This window comes from Pseudophryne corroboree, chromosome 12 (assembly GCF_028390025.1).
Source record: "Pseudophryne corroboree isolate aPseCor3 chromosome 12, aPseCor3.hap2, whole genome shotgun sequence".
NCBI lineage: Eukaryota > Metazoa > Chordata > Amphibia > Anura > Myobatrachidae > Pseudophryne > Pseudophryne corroboree.
The window spans coordinates 92557422-92580196 of NC_086455.1; the positions used below are offsets into that span (position 1 = coordinate 92557422).

Sequence of the window (22775 nt, forward strand, 5' to 3'; positions counted from 1 at the left end):
ATTTTTAGCCAAAATAGGTATTCATTTGCCTCCCAGGGCGCCCCCCTCCCAGCGCCCTGCACCCTCAGTGACTGCCGTGTGAAGTGTGCTGAGAGGAAAATGGCGCACAGCTGCAGTGCTGTGCGCTACCTTTAGAAGACTGAGGAGTCTTCTGCCGCCGATTCTGGACCTCTTCTTACTTCAGCATCTGCAAGGGGGCCGGCGGCAAGGCTCCGGTGACCATCCAGGCTGTACCTGTGATCGTCCCTCTGGAGCTGATGTCCAGTAGCCAAGAAGCCAATCCATCCTGCACGCAGGTGAGTTCACTTCTTCTCCCCTAAGTCCCTCGTTGCAGTGATCCTGTTGCCAGCAGGACTCACTGTAAAATAAAAAACCTAAGCTAAACTTTTCTAAGCAGCTCTTTAGGAGAGCCACCTAGATTGCACCCTTCTCGGCCGGGCACAAAAATCTAACTGGCTTGGAGGAGGGTCATAGGGGGAGGAGCCAGTGCACACCACCTGATCGGAAAGCTTTACTTTTGTGCCCTGTCTCCTGCGGAGCCGCTATTCCCCATGGTCCTTTCAGGAACCCTAGCATCCACTAGGACGATAGAGAAAACATTAAACATATCCATCCAATCATGTGTCTGCGTTGCTGACGGAGACACCACAATCATCTGCTCCACCTCCTCCTTAGCTGAGCCTTCCACTTCAGACATGTCGACACACACGTACAGACATTCCCACACACTCAGGGAAATAACTATATGGAGACAGTTCCCCAATAAGGCCCTCTGGAGAGACAGAGAGAGTATGCCAGCACACACCCAGCGCCACCAGACCCTGGAATAAAATCCCAGTTAGGACAGCGCTATATATATATATATATATATATATATATATATATAAGTTCCAAACAGTCCACACTCTGGCCTTTCAAGTATATGCTGGGGTGACTTCCATTATAGTGATAGGTATTGGTCTATCACTTTCCAATATATATCCAAAAGTAAAGGAGCACTCACCAGTCTTCAAAAGCAAGTTTTATTTTCAGTGGATCATATGAAACAGGGGTGTATCGACGTTTCGGTCCCCAGTTAGGACCTTTGTCAAGAACATCTAGTATTGGAAATAGCCCCTATTTATACCCAAATGTGGCCCTCCCACCAATCATCCAATTAGAGGGATCCCAAATTTTATACATTAAAATACAAACATAGTACAACAAATACAAACAAGACTTACTAACATATAACAATAAATGTGCAAATCTTACTTTAAAATCGTATATCCATTGTGAACCGCCATATAGAATGCTATAATCACTACAAAAGCGGCGTGCGTTCCACTGCGTCCCGTACTTCCGGTCTGTGGAACGCACGCTCCGGTCACATGACCGGAAGTGTGTATTGAAAGCTAGTGTAGATAAACTTAGAGTGCTCTGCAGATCTCAGTACTTCCTGTCTCTGGAACGCACGTTCCAGTATCCTATCGGGGAGTAATAAGTTTATATAAATAATTGCCTCCGTTATGATAGTGGTCAATAGTCTAAAACGAGATACTAAAAAGTATTAGACTGCTGTGATTATTACAGAAGCAGCGTGCGTTCCACTGCGTCCCGTACTTCCGGTCTGTGGAACGCACGTTCCGGTCACATGACCGGAAGTGTGTACTGAGAGCTGGTATAGATAAGCTTAGGGTGCTCTGCAAATCTCCGTACTTCCTGTCACTGGAGCGCAAATTCCAGTATCTTATCAGGAAGTGATAGATATATGTAAACAGTTGCCTCCGTTGTCATAGCGATCAATAGTCTAAAACGTGATTCTAGGAGCATTCATATATTAGCAAGTATCACCATGGATATATGTATCTCAAACAAGGCCATATTTGGCTAATATTACAAAGACTCTGGTATGATTACATTCTAATAGTGTAAAACTATACTGTTGTTATCTAGTTTATCTGTCAACAAACTTCAACAATTAAGGGCATGGGCACAGACCATCCTTATTATGGAAATCCAAAGTCGCAGAAAAAAATATATGATAATAGGAAAAACAAAAAGTAAAAAGTAAAAAATAAAAAATAAAATAAAAATAAGAATAAAAATATGTATTTATTGAAGATGTGAATTTAGAGGATTATTCCAAAAATATTCCATAGTGAATGCCTTCATTTAGGCCTCGCGGGCGAATAGTGTCAAGCCGGTAGATCCATGATGCCTCTCGTTGCAACAATAATTTTGCTCTGTCTCCTCCCCTTTTCAGGGGTAATATCCGATCTATGATCATGCATTTGAGTGATGCCAGAGTATGCTTCGCTTCATAGAAATGCCTTGCAACAGGCTTGTCTGAATGTCCAACACTTAGTGCTGTTCTGATGGATAGGCGATGATTCGCCATTCTTTCTCTAAATGGACGAATCGTTTTGCCCACATACATCAGAGAGCATGGGCACATAAGTATGTAAATGATAAAATCAGACATACAGCCTACTCGCTGCTGAATCTTAATTTTCTTTCCAGTATGCGGATGATGGAAATATTCACCAGAATTCATACTTCTGCACGTAGTGCAGTTGACACATCGATAGCACCCCATTTTCTGTGGTTGTAACCATGAGTCAGAGTCAGATTTTAGTGATCTATCAGGTTGCATAAGTATATCTTTCAAATTTCGCCCCCGTTTGAAGCTAATTAGAGGCTTAGTTGGTAGATATTTGTTGAGAGCTGGATCACTTTTCACCACCGGCCAGAGATCTTTTACTGCTTGTCGTACTGCCGAACCTGCAGTGTCAAATGTCGTAGTGACCACAAATGGATTTTGCACCTTCTGTTGTTTCCTCCGATTTCCAGAGGAGAAGATCTTCCGTGCTTTATGCAAGCAGTTGTTGATAATCTGTTCGCTGTATCCTCTAGAGAAAAATCTCAATTTCATCTCTTCAAGTTGTATATTGGCTGTATCTGGGTCTGAATTGTTGCGAAGTACTCGCAAGAATTGTGAGACCGGCATGTTTAGTTTAAGAGAACCAGGATGGTAACTTCCAAACTGCAGCAGAGTATTGCGATCCGTGGACTTCCTGAATAGTCTGTGTCCATACCCAAACTCTGTGGCATAGATGGTGACATCTAAAAAATTAATTTCATTCCTACTGAACTCCATAGTCAGCCTGATTGGAGAATCCAAATCATTAAGGCTTTTCAACATATTTTGCAGTGCCACCTCATTATTTGTCCAAATCAGAAATATGTCGTCTATAAAGCGACGGTAGAAGCCGATACTATCTCCAAACAGTGGGAGTATCTGTGTATTCTCATAGGTATCCATAAATAAATTAGCATACGATGGCGCAATGTTGCTTCCCATCGCAGTACCAGCTGTTTGGAGATAGTATCGGCCGCCATATTGAAAATAATTGCACGTTAGAGTTAATTCCAACAAATCAATCAAAAATTCAATCGGTGGTGAACCCGTGTGTGTTCGAGATAAAGCTCGACGAACAGCCATCAGTCCTTCATTGTGTGGTATAACAGTGTATAAGGACGCCACGTCCATCGTCACCAGGATTCCATGTTTGGATGCCGGAAGTACCTTTATCATTTTCAAGAAGTCATCTGTGTCCTTTATGTAGCTCACTGTGTTTTTCACACATTTCTGTAAAAAGCTATCTAAGTACTGTGCCACAGGTGAAAATAAAGAGTTACGGGCCGACATGATTGGTCGGCCCGGAGGTTTCACTAACGTCTTGTGTATCTTAGGCGTCAAGTACAAGATGGGACAAATAGGGTATTCAGTTTTGAGAAAAGATAATGTATCGGCATCTATCCAACCATTATTGAAACCTATATCTAGACTAGTGTCTAAACGTTTTTTAAAAGATGTTGTAGGGTCTCCCCCTAATAGCTTGTATGTGTTACTATCTGACAGTTGTCTAGTGGCTTCATTGTCATAATCCTTAGTATCTAGTACCACCACCGCGCCCCCCTTATCGGCTGGGCGTATTGTCAATAAAGGATTATTTTTCAAATCTCTAAGTGCTTTTTTCTCAAGAGGATTTAAGTTAAATCTCATATGTTTTTGTCTGGAGAGTGATTCCTGTATATTGCAATCCAGTAACCTGGTAAAAGTTTTGATACTTGGGTTTAATGAGGGTGGGTCATACGTACTCTTCTTTTTAAATTTTATTTTAGTGTAATCCATTTTACTGGTGTTTTGAAACTTTTCAGTAAGTCTTAGTTTTCTGCCTAGTTTGAATTTATCAACCGACCACCGAAATTTATCAAATCTAGGTGTTGGTATAAAGCTCAATCCCTTGGATAATAAACTTATCTCAGGTTCAGTGAGTTTGTGAGATGATAGGTTGATTACCGAGTCTTCGGAGGTTTTGTTGTCTTCTTTTTTTCTGTATTTGCCCCGCCTGAGGTGGGGCCTTCTGCGTTTAAAGCAGAGTTATTAATTTTTGAACGAGTATTAGCCCTTGGTAAAGGTGGTTTACCAGTGGTCTGGGAGTCCGAAGAATCCCTATCAGAGGATGAAAAACTATCAAATTGGGATTGATTATATTGATGTTTATTGTTTCTGCGTCTAAAGGGTACTGAATTATCACTGCCTGTGAGCCACCTGTAGACTCTGTGGTCCTTGTAATCACGTTCAACTTTGATCAACTTAGCTCTTTTAAATGTCACTAGATCTTTGTGATATTTATCAATTTGATCCTTGAGTTTACTAAACCACTGTTTGTATTTGTTGTACTATGTTTGTATTTTAATGTATAAAATTTGGGATCCCTCTAATTGGATGATTGGTGGGAGGGCCACATTTGGGTATAAATAGGGGCTATTTCCAATACTAGATGTTCTTGACAAAGGTCCTAACTGGGGACCGAAACGTCGATACACCCCTGTTTCATATGATCCACTGAAAATAAAGAAAACTTGCTTTTGAAGACTGGTGAGTGCTCCTTTACTTTTGGATATATATTGGAAAGTGATAGACCAATACCTATCACTATAATGGAAGTCACCCCAGCATATACTTGAAAGGCCAGAGTGTGGACTGTTTGGAACTTATATTTGTTTCAACATATAGTTGAGACGTTATGTCCGGCACCAGGCTAAAAGGATTGAATGTTTTATGAAATAATTTTTTTCAACCGGATTAACTACTTGGCATGTATAAATACAATGGCTCTTTACAGGACTCTGGACTTTTGATTTTTCCGTATAATTTTTCTTTCTTTTTTCTTTTTTCTTTTTTTCTTTTTCATTTTTTTCAATTTACTCTGTGGCATTGATGGTCTAAATTTTTTCTGAATTGTTTGGGTCACTTAAACATCAGTATAAAGTGTATGTATATATTTTTTCCTTAAAACTGTATTTGTCCCTTTTTCATATGGATAATCTGGTATCAGCTGAACTGTTATTTTCAGCTGAACATGAACTATTAGCACTGACAGATGAGGATGCGGAAAGGGTGCTATCTGAGTTCAGTGATTTTGAGAAACTACCGGCAGAAAGTGCATTAGATTTGTACCATAAATTATTAAATCTACAAAAGAAGGAAGTGGACCTCTTGCTGCATGGGCAATTTCTATCAGATTACTATCGCAAAAAACAGCTACCTAGGGGTTTTCGTATAAAAAATACCCCGACAATTGGTAGAAGTAATCCAGCCTTTTGCAGCAAGTGGTGCACGGTTCTTAATAAATGCTCTTTCGATTTACTTCTACTTGTAATAGAAGAAGTTGGGGTTGATCTAAAGAAAGTGAGAACTGAATTGACTGCCTCTCGTGCTGTAGCAATTGATATTTTACAAGCAGATAGCTCACAACAGTGGCTTAGTAAACTCAAAGATCAAATTGATAAATATCACAAAGATCTAGTGACATTTAAAAGAGCTAAGTTGATCAAAGTTGAACGTGATTACAAGGACCACAGAGTCTACAGGTGGCTCACAGGCAGTGATAATTCAGTACCCTTTAGACGCAGAAACAATAAACATCAATATAATCAATCCCAATTTGATAGTTTTTCATCCTCTGATAGGGATTCTTCGGACTCCCAGACCACTGGTAAACCACCTTTACCAAGGGCTAATACTCGTTCAAAAATTAATAACTCTGCTTTAAACGCAGAAGGCCCCACCTCAGGCGGGGCAAATACAGAAAAAAAGAAGACAACAAAACCTCCGAAGACTCGGTAATCAACCTATCATCTCACAAACTCACTGAACCTGAGATAAGTTTATTATCCAAGGGATTGAGCTTTATACCAACACCTAGATTTGATAAATTTCGGTGGTCGGTTGATAAATTCAAACTAGGCAGAAAACTAAGACTTACTGAAAAGTTTCAAAACACCAGTAAAATGGATTACACTAAAATAAAATTTAAAAAGAAGAGTACGTATGACCCACCCTCATTAAACCCAAGTATCAAAACTTTTACCAGGTTACTGGATTGCAATATACAGGAATCACTCTCCAGACAAAAACATATGAGATTTAACTTAAATCCTCTTGAGAAAAAAGCACTTAGAGATTTGAAAAATAATCCTTTATTGACAATACGCCCAGCCGATAAGGGGGGCGCGGTGGTGGTACTAGATACTAAGGATTATGACAATGAAGCCACTAGACAACTGTCAGATAGTAACACATACAAGCTATTAGGGGGAGACCCTACAACATCTTTTAAAAAACGTTTAGACACTAGTCTAGATATAGGTTTCAATAATGGTTGGATAGATGCCGATACATTATCTTTTCTCAAAACTGAATACCCTATTTGTCCCATCTTGTACTTGACGCCTAAGATACACAAGACGTTAGTGAAACCTCCGGGCCGACCAATCATGTCGGCCCGTAACTCTTTATTTTCACCTGTGGCACAGTACTTAGATAGCTTTTTACAGAAATGTGTGAAAAACACAGTGAGCTACATAAAGGACACAGATGACTTCTTGAAAATGATAAAGGTACTTCCGGCATCCAAACATGGAATCCTGGTGACGATGGACGTGGCGTCCTTATACACTGTTATACCACACAATGAAGGACTGATGGCTGTTCGTCGAGCTTTATCTCGAACACACACGGGTTCACCACCGATTGAATTTTTGATTGATTTGTTGGAATTAACTCTAACGTGCAATTATTTTCAATATGGCGGCCGATACTATCTCCAAACAGCTGGTACTGCGATGGGAAGCAACATTGCGCCATCGTATGCTAATTTATTTATGGATACCTATGAGAATACACAGATACTCCCACTGTTTGGAGATAGTATCGGCTTCTACCGTCGCTTTATAGACGACATATTTCTGATTTGGACAAATAATGAGGTGGCACTGCAAAATATGTTGAAAAGCCTTAATGATTTGGATTCTCCAATCAGGCTGACTATGGAGTTCAGTAGGAATGAAATTAATTTTTTAGATGTCACCATCTATGCCACAGAGTTTGGGTATGGACACAGACTATTCAGGAAGTCCACGGATCGCAATACTCTGCTGCAGTTTGGAAGTTACCATCCTGGTTCTCTTAAACTAAACATGCCGGTCTCACAATTCTTGCGAGTACTTCGCAACAATTCAGACCCAGATACAGCCAATATACAACTTGAAGAGATGAAATTGAGATTTTTCTCTAGAGGATACAGCGAACAGATTATCAACAACTGCTTGCATAAAGCACGGAAGATCTTCTCCTCTGGAAATCGGAGGAAACAACAGAAGGTGCAAAATCCATTTGTGGTCACTACGACATTTGACACTGCAGGTTCGGCAGTACGACAAGCAGTAAAAGATCTCTGGCCGGTGGTGAAAAGTGATCCAGCTCTCAACAAATATCTACCAACTAAGCCTCTAATTAGCTTCAAACGGGGGCGAAATTTGAAAGATATACTTATGCAACCTGATAGATCACTAAAATCTGACTCTGACTCATGGTTACAACCACAGAAAATGGGGTGCTATCGATGTGTCAACTGCACTACGTGCAGAAGTATGAATTCTGGTGAATATTTCCATCATCCGCATACTGGAAAGAAAATTAAGATTCAGCAGCGAGTAGGCTGTATGTCTGATTTTATCATTTACATACTTATGTGCCCATGCTCTCTGATGTATGTGGGCAAAACGATTCGTCCATTTAGAGAAAGAATGGCGAATCATCGCCTATCCATCAGAACAGCACTAAGTGTTGGACATTCAGACAAGCCTGTTGCAAGGCATTTCTATGAAGCGAAGCATACTCTGGCATCACTCAAATGCATGATCATAGATCGGATATTACCCCTGAAAAGGGGAGGAGACAGAGCAAAATTATTGTTGCAACGAGAGGCATCATGGATCTACCGGCTTGACACTATTCGCCCGCGAGGCCTAAATGAAGGCATTCACTATGGAATATTTTTGGAATAATCCTCTAAATTCACATCTTCAATAAATACATATTTTTATTCTTATTTTTATTTTATTTTTTATTTTTTACTTTTTACTTTTTGTTTTTCCTATTATCATATATTTTTTTCTGCGACTTTGGATTTCCATAATAAGGATGGTCTGTGCCCATGCCCTTAATTGTTGAAGTTTGTTGACAGATAAACTAGATAACAACAGTATAGTTTTACACTATTAGAATGTAATCATACCAGAGTCTTTGTAATATTAGCCAAATATGGCCTTGTTTGAGATACATATATCCATGGTGATACTTGCTAATATATGAATGCTCCTAGAATCACGTTTTAGACTATTGATCGCTATGACAACGGAGGCAACTGTTTACATATATCTATCACTTCCTGATAAGATACTGGAATTTGCGCTCCAGTGACAGGAAGTACGGAGATTTGCAGAGCACCCTAAGCTTATCTATACCAGCTCTCAGTACACACTTCCGGTCATGTGACCGGAACGTGCGTTCCACAGACCGGAAGTACGGGACGCAGTGGAACGCACGCTGCTTCTGTAATAATCACAGCAGTCTAATACTTTTTAGTATCTCGTTTTAGACTATTGACCACTATCATAACGGAGGCAATTATTTATATAAACTTATTACTCCCCGATAGGATACTGGAACGTGCGTTCCAGAGACAGGAAGTACTGAGATCTGCAGAGCACTCTAAGTTTATCTACACTAGCTTTCAATACACACTTCCGGTCATGTGACCGGAGCGTGCGTTCCACAGACCGGAAGTACGGGACGCAGTGGAACGCACGCCGCTTTTGTAGTGATTATAGCATTCTATATGGCGGTTCACAATGGATATACGATTTTAAAGTAAGATTTGCACATTTATTGTTATATGTTAGTAAGTCTTGTTTGTATTTGTTGTACTATGTTTGTATTTTAATGTATAAAATTTGGGATCCCTCTAATTGGATGATTGGTGGGAGGGCCACATTTGGGTATAAATAGGGGCTATTTCCAATACTAGATGTTCTTGACAAAGGTCCTAACTGGGGACCGAAACGTCGATACACCCCTGTTTCATATGATCCACTGAAAATAAAGAAAACTTGCTTTTGAAGACTGGTGAGTGCTCCTTTACTTTTGGATATATATATATATATATATATATATGTATATGTATATATATATATACATATATACACATATATACACACATACATACATATACATACAAACAGAGAACCCAGCACTCACCAAAGTAACTACATAACTACTATATACATACATACACGCCAATTAAAAGTGCCCCCCCCCCCTTTTTTTTTTGCCCTCTGTCGCCGTGTTCAGCAGGGGAGAGTCCTGGGAGACAGCTTCTCTGCAGTGTGCTGTGGAGAAAATGGTGCTGGTTAGTGCTGGAGGATCAAGGTCCGCCCCCTCAAAATTGAGCAGGCTTCGTTCCCGTTCAATTTTACAATACTGGCAGGGGATTATTTAATATACTGCCTCCGCTGTATGTATGTATGTATGTATGTATGTATGTATGTATGTATGTATGTATGTATGTATGTATGTATGTGTATATATATATATATATATATATATATATATATATATATATATATATAGATATAGAGATATAGATATAGATAGATATATATATATAGATATATATATAGATATATATATATATATATACACACAGCAATGTCAGCCCGGCACTCTGTTCTATGATCCAAACGATGCCCTGGTGCCTTCAGTGTGAATTTCAATATCGTTCAAAAAAAGCTGCGGCACTCAAGGTCTTTTAGAAAAGTCAAGTGTATTCAAATGGTCAAAAACATTCCATCGACGTTTCGGGGACTCCAACCCCTTTGTCCAGATGTGTGCACTTGCTTTTTTTGAACGATATCTATATATATCTATATCTATATATCAGCCAGTCTCTTGAGGTTTGTTATTGCTGCCCAGGGAGCCCCCCCCCCCCACCCTTCAGTGCCCGCTGTTAGTGTGTTACCTCAGAGAAGATCTGAAGTCTTCAGCAGCCTTTGAAGTCTTCTTTCTTCTAATACTCACCCGGCTTCTATCTTCCGGCTCTGTGAGGACGGCGGCGCGGCTCCGGGACGAACGGCGAGGGTGAGACCTGCGTTTCGCCCCTCTGGAGCTAATGGTGTCCAGTAGCCTAAGAAGCAAAGCCTATCATTTAAGTAGGGCTGCTTCTCTCCCCTCAGTCCCACAATGCAGGGAGCCTGTTGCCAGCAGTGCTCCCTGAAAATAAAAAAATTTAACAAAATTATTTTTCAGAGAAACTCAGTAGAGCTCCCCTGTAGTGCACCCAGTCTCCTCTGGGCACAGGATCTAACGGAGGTCTGGAGGAGGGGCATAGAGGGAGGAGCCAGTGCACACCCATTCTAAAGTTCTTTATAGTGCCCATGTCTCCTGCGGAGCCCGTCTATACCCCATGGTCCTTAAGGAGTCCCCCAGCATCCTCTAGGACGTAAGAGAAAACTTTTTTACCATTTACAAATCCTGCAGTGCCGCGTATTACTCTCTCTGCCAAGAGAGTTCTTTGATTATTAATATATATATATATATATATATATATATATATATATATATATATATATATACATACATACATACACACACACAAACACAAATACATATACACACACACACATATATATATATATATATATATATATATATATATATATATTTATATTACATAAACACACATATACATACATAGAGAGATAACAATGCACAGTAGATGCTGGATGTATATCTGAGAATACTTTACTAAAAATTCAGGCAGAAGTACTCTTGTTCATAACTAACACTGTCTGCAATGACATGTAGAATACGTAAGTGACTGTAAATGCACAGCGATGATGAAGCAGGCGGATTTAGAGAGGAGACATTGCCCTGCAGTCCCGGAGACCAGTCACAGCTACTTGTGTAAGGATGGCACCCAAATCTTTGTCAGGGAGTGAGGAAGTGAGAGAAGCAGCTCCAGGGCGGGAACACCAGCAGTAGGGTGGGGGAGGGGATACAGGTCAAGCGCCTTATTCCCCTATGCTGGTCCCCACCACCGGGTACCGTGGAGACTTGTTAAAAGGATTTTTGTGAAATCCAGCCTGCGCTCCCTGCACGGCCACAGTGTCCACACCAGCGTCACGGTCCGTTTCCTAAGACCGCCACCAGAACAGAAATTTCAGTGGGTCCCACTTCCTCTCAAAGAAGCAGCCACGCAATCCTGGAGAGCGCCAGCTGCGTGTGCCTGGAAACCGGAGCACCTCCGCCGCAAGTACCCGGGAACCCAGCCAGCGGGTGTATGCAGCACTGCTGGGGAGGTGTTGGAGCCGCAGCACAGTATGTCACTAGGACATAAAAGTACTGCAGCCCTTCAATAATCTTCTAATAAAAGTTCTTTTTAGGGCTGCCTAGCGCAGACCCCCTGTTAAGTGACCTGCTCTGCAGGCACCAACTTACAAACTGAGCTCCAGTGTCTGGAGGCGGGGCTATAGAGGAGGCCATGCAATAAATCCTGGGAACAGTCAAAGCTTTAGCCTGTTGGTGCCTCTGGATCGAGATCCAACACTACACCCCGATGTATTCCCTGTGGAACACAGTGTACCCAGCTACAGATATGCTACTCATTACTTATCTGGGAACAGTAGTAAAGTGTATAAAATCTTAGACTTACCAGTGATTTCGCAGGTACTATTTTTGCTGACAAGAAAATGGAGACAATTTTAATATTTTAGGTGAAAGGGGAAGAAACTCACCATAAATGTTAAAATTTTAAAAGCACATTAGACAAATGTTTATCCGATCATACTTACTGATTATTGGATGTATCACTTAAGGCAGGATCTGTTAAAGTACACAAAGAACAGCTATGAAATATACATATTTAACCTTTAAATTAAACAAAACAAACTAAAAACAAAAATAAGATTTTACTCACCGGTAAATCTATATCTCATAGTCCGTAGTGGATGCTGGGAACTCCGTAAGGACCATGGGGAATAGCGGCTCCGCAGGAGACTGGGCACAACTAAAGAAAGCTTTAGGACTACCTGGTGTGCACTGGCTCCTCCCTCTATGACCCTCCTCCAGACCTCAGTTAGGATACTGTGCCCGGAAGAGCTGACACAATAAGGAAAGGATTTTGAATCCCGGGTAAGACTCATACCAGCCACACCAAACACACCGTATAACTCGTGATACTATACCCAGTTAACAGTATGAAATATAACTGAGCCTCTCAACAGATGGCTCAACAATAACCCTTTAGTTAAACAATAACTATATACAAGTATTGCAGACAATCCGCACTTGGGACGGGCGCCCAGCATCCACTACGGACTACGAGAAATAGATTTACCGGTGAGTAAAATCTTATTTTCTCCGACGTCCTAGTGGATGCTGGGAACTCCGTAAGGACCATGGGGATAATACCAAAGCTCCCAAACGGGCGGGAGAGTGCGGATGACTCTGCAGCACCGAATGAGCGAACTCTAGGTCCTCCTCAGCCAGGGTATCAAACTTGTAGAATTTAGCCAATGTGTTTGACCCCGACCAAGTAGCTGCTCGGCAAAGTTGTAAAGCCGAGACCCCTCGGGCAGCCGCCCAAGAAAAGCCCAACTTCCTCGTGGAATGGGCTTTCACAGATTTAGGATGCGGCAGTCCAGCCACAGAATGTGCAAGTTGAATCGTGCTACAGATCCAGCGAGCAATAGTCTGCTTTGAAGCAGGTGCACCCAACTTGTTGGGCGCATGCAGGATAAATAGCGAGTCAGTCTTTCTGACTCCAGCTGTCCTGGAAACATAGATTTTTAGGGCCCGGACTACGTCCAGCAACTTGTAGTCCCCCAAGTCACAAGTAGCCGCAGGCACCACAATAGGCTGGTTCAAATGAAACGCTGAAACCACCTTTGGGAGAAATTGGGGACGAGTCCTCAATTCCGCCCTATCCATATGGAAAATCAGATAAGGGCTTTTACATGACAAAGCCGCCAATTCTGACACACGCCTGGCCGAAGCCAAGGCCAACAGCATGACCACTTTCCACGTGAGATATTTTAGTTCCACTAAGTGGTTCAAACCAATGCGACTTTAGGAAATCCAACACCACGTTGAGATCCCAAGGTGCCACTGGGGGCACAAAATGGGGCTGAATATGCAGCACTCCCTTAACAAATGTCTGAACTTCAGGTAGTGAAGCCAGTTCTTTTTGGAAGAAAATCGATAGAGCCGAAATCTGGACCTTAATGGAACCCAATTTCAGGCCCATAGTCACCCCTGACTGTAGGAAGTGCAGAAATCGACCTAGCTGAAATTCCTCCGTTGGGGCCTTCCTGGCCTCACACCACGCAACATATTTCCGCCATATGCGGTGATAATGGTTTGCGGTCACTTCTTTCCTAGCTTTAATAAGAGTAGGTATAACTTCCTCCGGAATGCCCTTTTCCTTCAGGATCCGGCGTTCAACCGCTATGCCGTCAAACGCAGCCGCGGTAAGTCTTGGAACAGACAGGGCCCCTGCTGCAGCAGGTCCTGTCTGAGCGGCAGAGGCCATGGGTCCTCTGAGATCATTTCTTGAAGATCTGGGTACCAAGCTCTTCTTGGCCAATCCGGAACAATGAGTATAGTTCTTACTCCTCTCCTTCTTATTAGTCTAAGTACCTTGAGTATGAGAGGCAGAGGAGGGAACACATAAACCGACTGGTACAGCCACGGTGTCACTAGAGCGTCCAAAGCCATCGCCTGAGGGTCCCTTGACCTGGCGCAATATCTTCTTAGCTTTTTGTTGAGGCGGGACGCCATCATGTCCACCTGTGGCCTTTCCCACCGGTGTACAATCATTTGGAAGACTTCTGGATGAAGTCCCCACTCTCCCGGGTGGAGGTCGTGTCTGCTGAGAAAGTCTGCTTCCCAGTTGTCCACTCCGGGAATGAACACTGCTGACAGTGCTAACACATGATTTTCCGCCCATCGGAGAATCCTTGTGGCTTCTGCCATTGCCATCCTGCTTCTTGTGCCGCCCTGTAGGTTTACATGAGCGACCGCCGTGATGTTGTCTGACTGGATCAGCACCAGATGGTGTTGAAGCAGGGGTCTTGCCTGACTTAGGGCATTGTAAATGGCCCTTAGTTCCAGAATATTTATGTGTAGGGAAGTCTACTGACTTGTCCATAGTCCCTGGAAGTTTCTTCCCTGTGTGACTGCCCCCCAACCTCGAAGGCTGGCATCCGTGGTCACCAGGACCCAGTCCTGTATGCCGAATCTGCGGCCCTCTAGAAGATGAGCACTCTGCAGCCACCACAACAGCGACACCCTGGTCCTTGGAGACAGGGTTATCAGCCGATGCATCTGAAGATGCGATCCGGACCATTTGTCCAACAGATCCCACTGCAAGATCCTTGCATGGAACCTTCCGAATGGAATTGCTTCGTAAGAAGCCACCATCTTTCCCAGGACTCACGTGCAGTGGTGCACAGACACCTGTTTTGGCTTTAGGAGGTCTCTGACTAGAGATGACAACTCCTTGGCCTTCTCCTCCGGGAGAAATACTTTTTTCTGTTCTGTGTCCAGAACCATCCCCAGGAACAGTAGACGCGTTGTAGGAACCAGCTGCGACTTCGGAATGTTCAGGATCCAGCCGTGCTGTTGTAGCACTTCCCGAGCTAGTGCTACACCGATCAACAACTGTTCCCTGGACCTCGCCTTTATAAGGAGATCATCCAAGTACGGGATAATTAAAACTCCCTTTCTCCGAAGGAGTATCATCATTTCGGCCATTACCCTGGTAAATACCCTCGGTGCCGTGGACAGACCAAACGGCAACGTCTGGAATTGGTAATGACAGTCCTGTACCACAAATCTGAGGTACTCCTGGTGAGGAGGGTAAATGGGGACATGCAGGTAAGCATCCTTGATGTCCAGTGATACCATGGAATCCCCCTCGTCCAGGCTCGCAATCACCGCCCTGAGTGATTCCATCTTGAACTTGAACCTTCTTATATAAGTGTTCAAGGATTTTAAATTTAAAATGGGTCTCACCGAACCGTCCGGTTTCGGTACCACAAACATTGTGGAATAGTAACCCCGTCCTTGTTGGAGGGGTACCTTGATTATCACCTGCTGAGAATACAGCTTGTGAATCGCCTCCAGCACTGCCTCCCTGTCCGGGGGAGCTGTCGGCAAGGCAGATTTGAGGAAACGGCGAGGGGGAGACGTCTCGAATTCCAGCTTGTTCCCCTGAGATACTACTTGTAGAATCCAGGGACCCACCCGTGAGGCGAGCCCACTGGTCGCTGAAGTTCTTGAGACGGGCCCCCACCGTACCTGGCTCCGCCTGTGGAGCCCCAGCGTCATGCGGTGGACTTAGAGGAAGCGGGGGAGGACTTTTGTTCCTGGGAACTGACTGTATGTTGCAGCTTTTTCCCTCTACCTCTGCCTCTGGGCAGAAAGGACGCGCCTCTAACCCGCTTGCCTTTCTGGGGCCGAAAGGACTGTACCTGATAATACGGTGCTTTCTTTGGCTGTGAGGGAACATGGGGTAAAAATGCTGACTTCCCAGCTGTTGCTGTGGAAACGAGGACCGAGAGACCATCCCCAAACAACTCCTCACCCTTGTAAGGCAATACTTCCATGTGCCTTTTAGAATCTGCATCTCCTGTCCACTGCCGAGTCCACAATCCTCTCCTGGCAGAAATGGACATTGCGTTTATTTTAGATGCCAGCCGGCAAATATCCCTCTGTGCATTTCTCATGTACAAGACAGCGTCTTTAATATGCTCTATGGTTAGCAATATAGTGTCCCTGTCTAGGGTATCAATGTTTTCCGACAGGGAATCTGACCACGCAGCTGCAGCACTGCACATCCATGCTGAAGCAATAGCCGGTCTCAGTATAATTCCTGAGTGTGTATATACAGACTTCAGGATAGCCTCCTGCTTTCTATCTGCAGGTTCCTTTAGGGCGGCCGTGTCCGGAGACGGTAGTGCCACCTTTTTTGACAGACGTGTGAGCGCTTTATCCACCCTAGGGGATGTCTCCCAACGTGACCTGTCCTCTGGCGGGAAAGGGTACGCCATTAGAAACTTTTTAGAAATTACCAGTTTCTTATCGTGGGAAGCCCACGCTTCTTCACACACTTCATTAAATTCATCAGATGGGGGAAAAACCACTGGTAGTTTTTTCTCCCCAAACATAATACCCTTTTTTGTGGTACCTGGGGTAATATCAGAAATATGCAACACATTTTTCATTGCCGTAATCATGTACCGGGTGGCTCTATTGGAATGTACACTAGTCTCATCATCGTCGACACTGGAGTCAGTATCCGTGTCGACATCTGTGTCTGCCATCTGAGGTAGCGGGCGTTTTAGAGCCCCTGATGGCTTTAGAGACGTCTGGGCAGGCACAGGCTGAGAAGCCGGCTGTCCCACATCTGCTATGTCGTCAAACCTTTTATGTAAGGAGTCGACACTGTCGCGTAATTCTTTCCGCATAACCATCCACTCAGGTGTCGACCCCGCAGGGTGTGACATCACATTTATTGGCACCTGCTCCGCCTCCACATAAGCCTCCTCATCAAACATGTCGACACAGCGGTACAGACACACCGCACATACACAGGGAATACTCTGACTGAGGACAGGACCCCACAAAGCCCTTTGGGGAGACAGAGAGAGAGTATGCCAGCACACACCAACAGCGCTATATAACACAGGGATTAACACTATAACTGAGTGATTTTTCCCAATAGCTGCTTGTATACACAATATTGCGCCTAAATTTAGTGCCCCCCCTCTCTTTTTTACCCTATGTAGTCTGGAAACTGCAGGGGAGAGCCTGGGAGCGATCCTTCCAGCGGAGCTGTGAGGGAAAATGGCGCCAGTGTGCTGAGGGAGATAGCCCCACCCCTTTTTCGGCGGACTTCTCCCGCTTTTTTCTATGTATACCTGGCAGGGGTATTTTACACATATATAGTCTCTATGACTATATTATGTGTTATTTGCCAGCCAAGGTACTCAATATTGCAGCCCAGGGCGCCCCCCCCCCCCCCCCGCGCCCTGCACCCATCAGTGACCGGAGTGTGAGGTGTGCATGGGAAGCAAAAGCGCACAGCTGCAGTGCTGTGCGCTACCTTGATGAAGACCGAAGTCTTCTGCCGCCGATTTCCAGGACCCTCTTCTTGCTTCTGGCTCTGTAAGGGGGACGGCGGCGCGGCACCGGACGACCGAGGCTGGGCCTGTGTTCGATCCCTCTGGAGCTAATGGTGTCCAGTAGCCTAGAAGCCCAAGCTAGCTGCAAGCAGGTAGGTTCGCTTCTCTCCCCTTAGTCCCTCGTAGCAGTGAGTCTGTTGGCAGCAGATCTCACTGAAAATAAAAAACCTAAATTAAACTTTTTTCTAAGAGCTCAGGAGAGCCCCTAGTGCAGTGGTGGCCAACGCGTGGCTCTAGAGCCACATGCGGCTCTTTCTTTACTCAAATGTGGCTCCCAACACTCAGTCACGTGACCACAAGAGATCTGTAAACCGCTGCACTCCAGCCAGACATGCAGCAGCAGCACTACGTAGACTGAGAACTGAGGGAGCCAAATACACATGAGGGAGCTGGCTGGAGTGACACAGGCGGATGCTGGCTGGAGTGACACAGGCGGGTGCTGGCTGGACGGAGTGACACATGGGGGAACTGAAGTGTATTATGTGAATCTAGCTTTTCAATATATTTTATGCGAATCTGGCCTTTTCAATTATTTGATGTAGAAGTGGCTTTTTCATTGTATTTTATGTTGGATCTGGCTTTTTCAATGTATTTTATACCATGGGCGTGGCCTAGCAGGCACAAGGTCACACCCCATTTTTGCAAGTGCGCCTTCGGCTCGAAGTCGGCTCTTTGATGTACCTAACAAGATTTCTTGGCTCTTTGTCTCTGGCTGGTTGGCCACCCCTGCCCTAGTGTGCATCCAGCTCAGCCGGGCACAAAATTCTAACTGAGGTCTGGAGGAGGGTCATAGAGGGAGGAGCCAGTGCACACCAGGTAGTCCTAACGCTTTCTTTAGTTGTGCCCAGTCTCCTGCGGAACCGCTATTCCCCATGGTCCTTACGGAGTTCCCAGCATCCACTAGGACGTCAGAGAAACATTATACTGGCTTTGGAAATGCAATACAAGTACATCCATAGTAAATAAGAAATAAAAAAATGAGTAATTAACTATTAATAGGGAGAACAGAAATCACAGATGTTTTAAGCCATCCTAATGGGGGAATTTAATTGCTACCGCTGGCTAATTGATGCACAAGGGCGATCCAATAAACTCCAAAAGCAGCCAGACACCAGAATATATTGGTTATTTGTTTTTAGGACCTGCTGGGAATAAGACCGGAAAGCACAACCAGAAAAATAAAAAAATATAAATAAATATATGGTCTAGTGACTGCAATGTTTACAGTCTTTTAGGAAAAATTATGAGGCAATATGTACAGGGAGTCTGAAGATGGCAGCTCAGTGTCTGTTTAAACCAATTGTGACTGCACACTCAGTTAAATTTTTATCTGGAAAGCTCCGATCACTATTCCCACTTACCCGAAAAATCAAGAATTACATGGTATGAGCATAAAAGTATATAATACAGCATATGCATTTCATTAGTACGTCACCGGTTTAAGTAGCGATAGCTTTAGGTTGACTTAATCCTCTTCTACAATAACAGAACTGAATCAAACAATTCATATTCTGAACTAGGACTGTACTATAATTGATCATGTTATTTACATACCATTGGATACAATAAAAGCAAACTCTTTATTGCTTTACTGCTGTCAGAGGTAGCATCCAGTACCCTTCAACTACAAAGTTACACGGCTATTTACTGAATGCGATGGGTGGCGTTACTCCCTTCCAACGCGTTTGTGTGATCTGCAACCCCAATGAGAGAATACAACTCCAGTGGAGGCAAAGTGTTTAAGAAGAGCTACTATTAAGTAGAGTTACTATTAACCTAATATTTATTGCTCTCACGTAACTTACAGGTACCCAGCATCACGGATTCCACATACTGCATATACTGTATGAACATATATGTTCATTTTGGTAGCCTACACCAGAATAATCAGTCAGGTTGCAGAATGTGGTTTTCAAAAGGAAAATTTACAAGATGAATCAATTTGTAGAGGTTCCAGGGGTATCTGCCTTGTAATAATAAAAGGGATGTGAAAACAAACCTATAGCTAAACCATAAACACTGTCCTTACATACAAATGGTACTGGACAGTTCAACCATTCCGCAATTAGCCAAAAACATTGTTGTTCCACTTGACACAAAGCATAATGCTTACCGGTAATCTTAGTATCAGCTGCTGCAGTTGCTGGTGGCTCTGGAGTGAAAACTCTGTCGAGGACAGAACATTTTATTAAAACATTGATTATCATTGCTAAGAATTGTGTTTCCTTTAAAAGGTCTCTACAGAAAATACACAAGTTTAAAATAATATTACATGTTAAAGTCACCAACAATAAAAACAAAACTGTTTGTCTGGCTTACGAAACATTATTTTAATGTTAAAAATTTTACATTCACTTTTCGGCCTAAATGAACAGTTTATTAAATTACATTTGTAACCTATAGGCCTTTTATCTGGATCCCAACATCCAGAAATATGTGAAAAATAAGATTTTAATTACCTGCCGGTAAATCTTTTTCTCGTAGTCCGTAGGGGATACTGGGAATACATATAGTACCATAGGTTATTGACGGGTCCTCTAGGAGCCATGGTCACTTTAAGAAATGGATAGTGTGGGCTGGCTCATACCTCTATGCCCCTCCTACCAGACTCTGTTTAGAAAATGTGCCCGCAGGAGCTGGTCACATCTCTGGAAGCTCGTGAAGAGATTTCTGCATTTATCGTTTGTTTGTTTTCAGGCAGAACTGGATGATAACAGCCTGCCTACTTCGTGGGACTTAGGGGGAGGGGGGCCCAACCTCTCTCAGGGTTAATGGTCCCGTTCCCCACTGACAGGACACTAGCTCCTGAGGGTACTATTTGCAAGCCCCACTACGGCAAGCGTACATTCCCGCAGCACGCCGCCACCCCTAATAGAGCCAGAAGAATGAAGAGTGGTGAGTACTAAGCCGGCGTCCCGGTTAGCAGGTCGCCGGCCATTATGGCGGCATGAGGGTACGGAGACGCACTGCGGCTTCCGCTGTGTAAGGACACAGACGCTGAACAGCGAACACAGTACCCAGACTGGCAACAAAGCCATAAGAGGAGTCTGTCTCCATTTTATGAACTTAGACACATACAGCCAGTATAAAATAAATAAAAAAAATAAAAAAAAGAGAGAGGAGTAGGAAGACTCCAGGTTACCTCAGCGGTACCAGGGGGTTATAGCATGGGGAGAGCGATTATCAGTGTACTAAGTCCCTAATCTAGGTACTTAGTCTGCGAACCGGCTAAGCTTGGCATTAGCGTTAAGGGCATTGTGTGCTGGTTCCATATTCACTCTGTGTCTTCCTGAAAGGGCTCATTGTGGGTTAATTATGCTTTGAACCTTTTCCTGTGTGTGTGTGTTCTGTCACTGCTGCAGTATGTCAGGCAAAGAGTGTGTTTCATGTAAGGCACAGTGTTTCTCTTCCCCAGGGGGTTCACTAGTGTGTATTTTGAGAGACATACTTAGATAAGGAAAGCGGTGAGGTTACGAACCAGCACACACAAAACAAGAAGAAAGCCATGCTAACCAAACTTGAAACATGAACAGCAACAGCTGAACAAACCAGAATACTTAACCAAGTAACAGTACAGGAAGAACGAAGCACTTGGCAGGCGTAGTCCGTATCCCCTACTGACTACGATAAAAGGATTTACCGGTAGGTAATTAAAATCCTATTTTCTCTTACATCCTATGGGATTCTAGGAATCCACTTAGTACCATAGGGACGTACCAAAGCTCCTAAACCAGGTTGAACAGAGCTGAGGTTCCTGCAGAACTGACTGACCAAACTGAAGGTCGTCAGAGGCCAATGTATTGAACTTGTAAAACTTAGCAAATGTGTTCGAACCTGACCAAATAACTGCGCAGCAGAGCTGTAATGCAGAGACACCCCAGGCAGCCGCCCAAGAAACCACCGACCAAGTAGTGGGCCTGTACAGATTTTGGAAACGGCAAGCCTGCCGTGGAATAAGCAAGCTGGATAGGGAGCCTGATCCAGCGTGCAATTGACTGCTTTGAAGCAGGACACCCAATTTTATTGGGATCATAGAGAACGAACAGCGAGTCCGATTTCCTGTGATGAGCTGTTCTCTTTACATACACCTTCAAAGCCCTCACAACAGCCAAAGACTTTGAAATAGCAGAGGTGTCCGTAACAACTGGAACCACAATAGGCTAGTTGATGTGAAACGCAGACGAAACCATCTTAGGAAGAAATTGCTGACGAGTTCTGAGTTCAGCTCTGTCCTCATGGAAAATTAGGTAGGGGCTTATGAGAAAACGCCCCTAGCTCCGACACAAGTCTTGCTGAAGCCAAGGCCAACAGTGTGACGGTCTTCCACGTAAGGTACTTTAAGTCAACCTCCTGTAACGGTTCAAACCAATCCGACTGGAAGAAATGCAGCACCAAATTGAGATACCAAAGTGCCTCTACGGACTACGAGAAAAGGCTTTACCGGTAAGTAATTAAAATCCTATTTTCTCTTACGTCCTAGAGGATGCTGGGGTCCATTTAGTACCATGGGGATGTACCAAAGCTCCCAAACCGGGTGGGAGAGTGCTGAGGTTCCTGCAGAACTGATTGACCAAACTGAAGGTCCCCCGAGGACAAAGAATCGAACTTGTAGAACTTAGCAAATGTGTTCGAACATGACCAAGTAGCCGCTCGTCAGAGCTGTAAAGCCGAGACACCCCGGGCAGCCGCCCAGGAAGAATCCATCGACCTAGTAGAGTGGGCCTGTACAGATTTAGGAACCGCCAAACCTGCCGTAGAGTAATCATGCTGGATAGTAAGCCTGACACAAACAGCGAGTCTGATTTTCTGTGATGCGCTGTCCGCTTCACATAGATTTTCAAAGCCCTCACAATATCCAGGGACTCTGAAGTAGTAGAGGTGTCTGTAACCACAATAGGTTGGTTGATATGAAACGCAGACACCACCTTAGGAAGAAATTGCTGACGAGTTCGGAGTTCAGCTCTATCTTCATGAAAAATCAAATAGGGGCTCTTATGACACAACGCCCCAATTCCAACACACGTCTTACAGAAGCCAAAGCCAACAGTGTGATGGTCTTCCACGGTAGAAACTTTACGTCAACCTCCTGTAAAGGCTCAAACCATTCAGATTGTAGAAACTGCAACACCACGTTGAGA

The 22775-nt window shown here is 43.8% G+C and overlaps 1 protein-coding gene across 4 annotated transcripts in view; it reads right to left on the minus strand.

Moving 5' to 3' along the window:
• The window catches only part of KNL1 (kinetochore scaffold 1), a 431776-nt gene that overhangs the window by 252446 nt on the left and 156555 nt on the right, over positions 1-22775 (minus strand). For 3 of the 4 annotated variants that reach the window (XM_063947793.1, XM_063947791.1, XM_063947792.1), the window contains 3 exons: positions 19751-19803; positions 12244-12274; positions 12105-12130 (listed from right to left, as the gene is read on the minus strand). In XM_063947793.1, the coding sequence (XP_063803863.1) occupies positions 12105-12130; positions 12244-12274; positions 19751-19803 (110 nt within the window). Of the gene's footprint in view, positions 1-12104; positions 12132-12243; positions 12275-19750; positions 19804-22775 lie in introns of those variants that run through there. The other variant, XM_063947794.1, reaches the window with a different exon arrangement.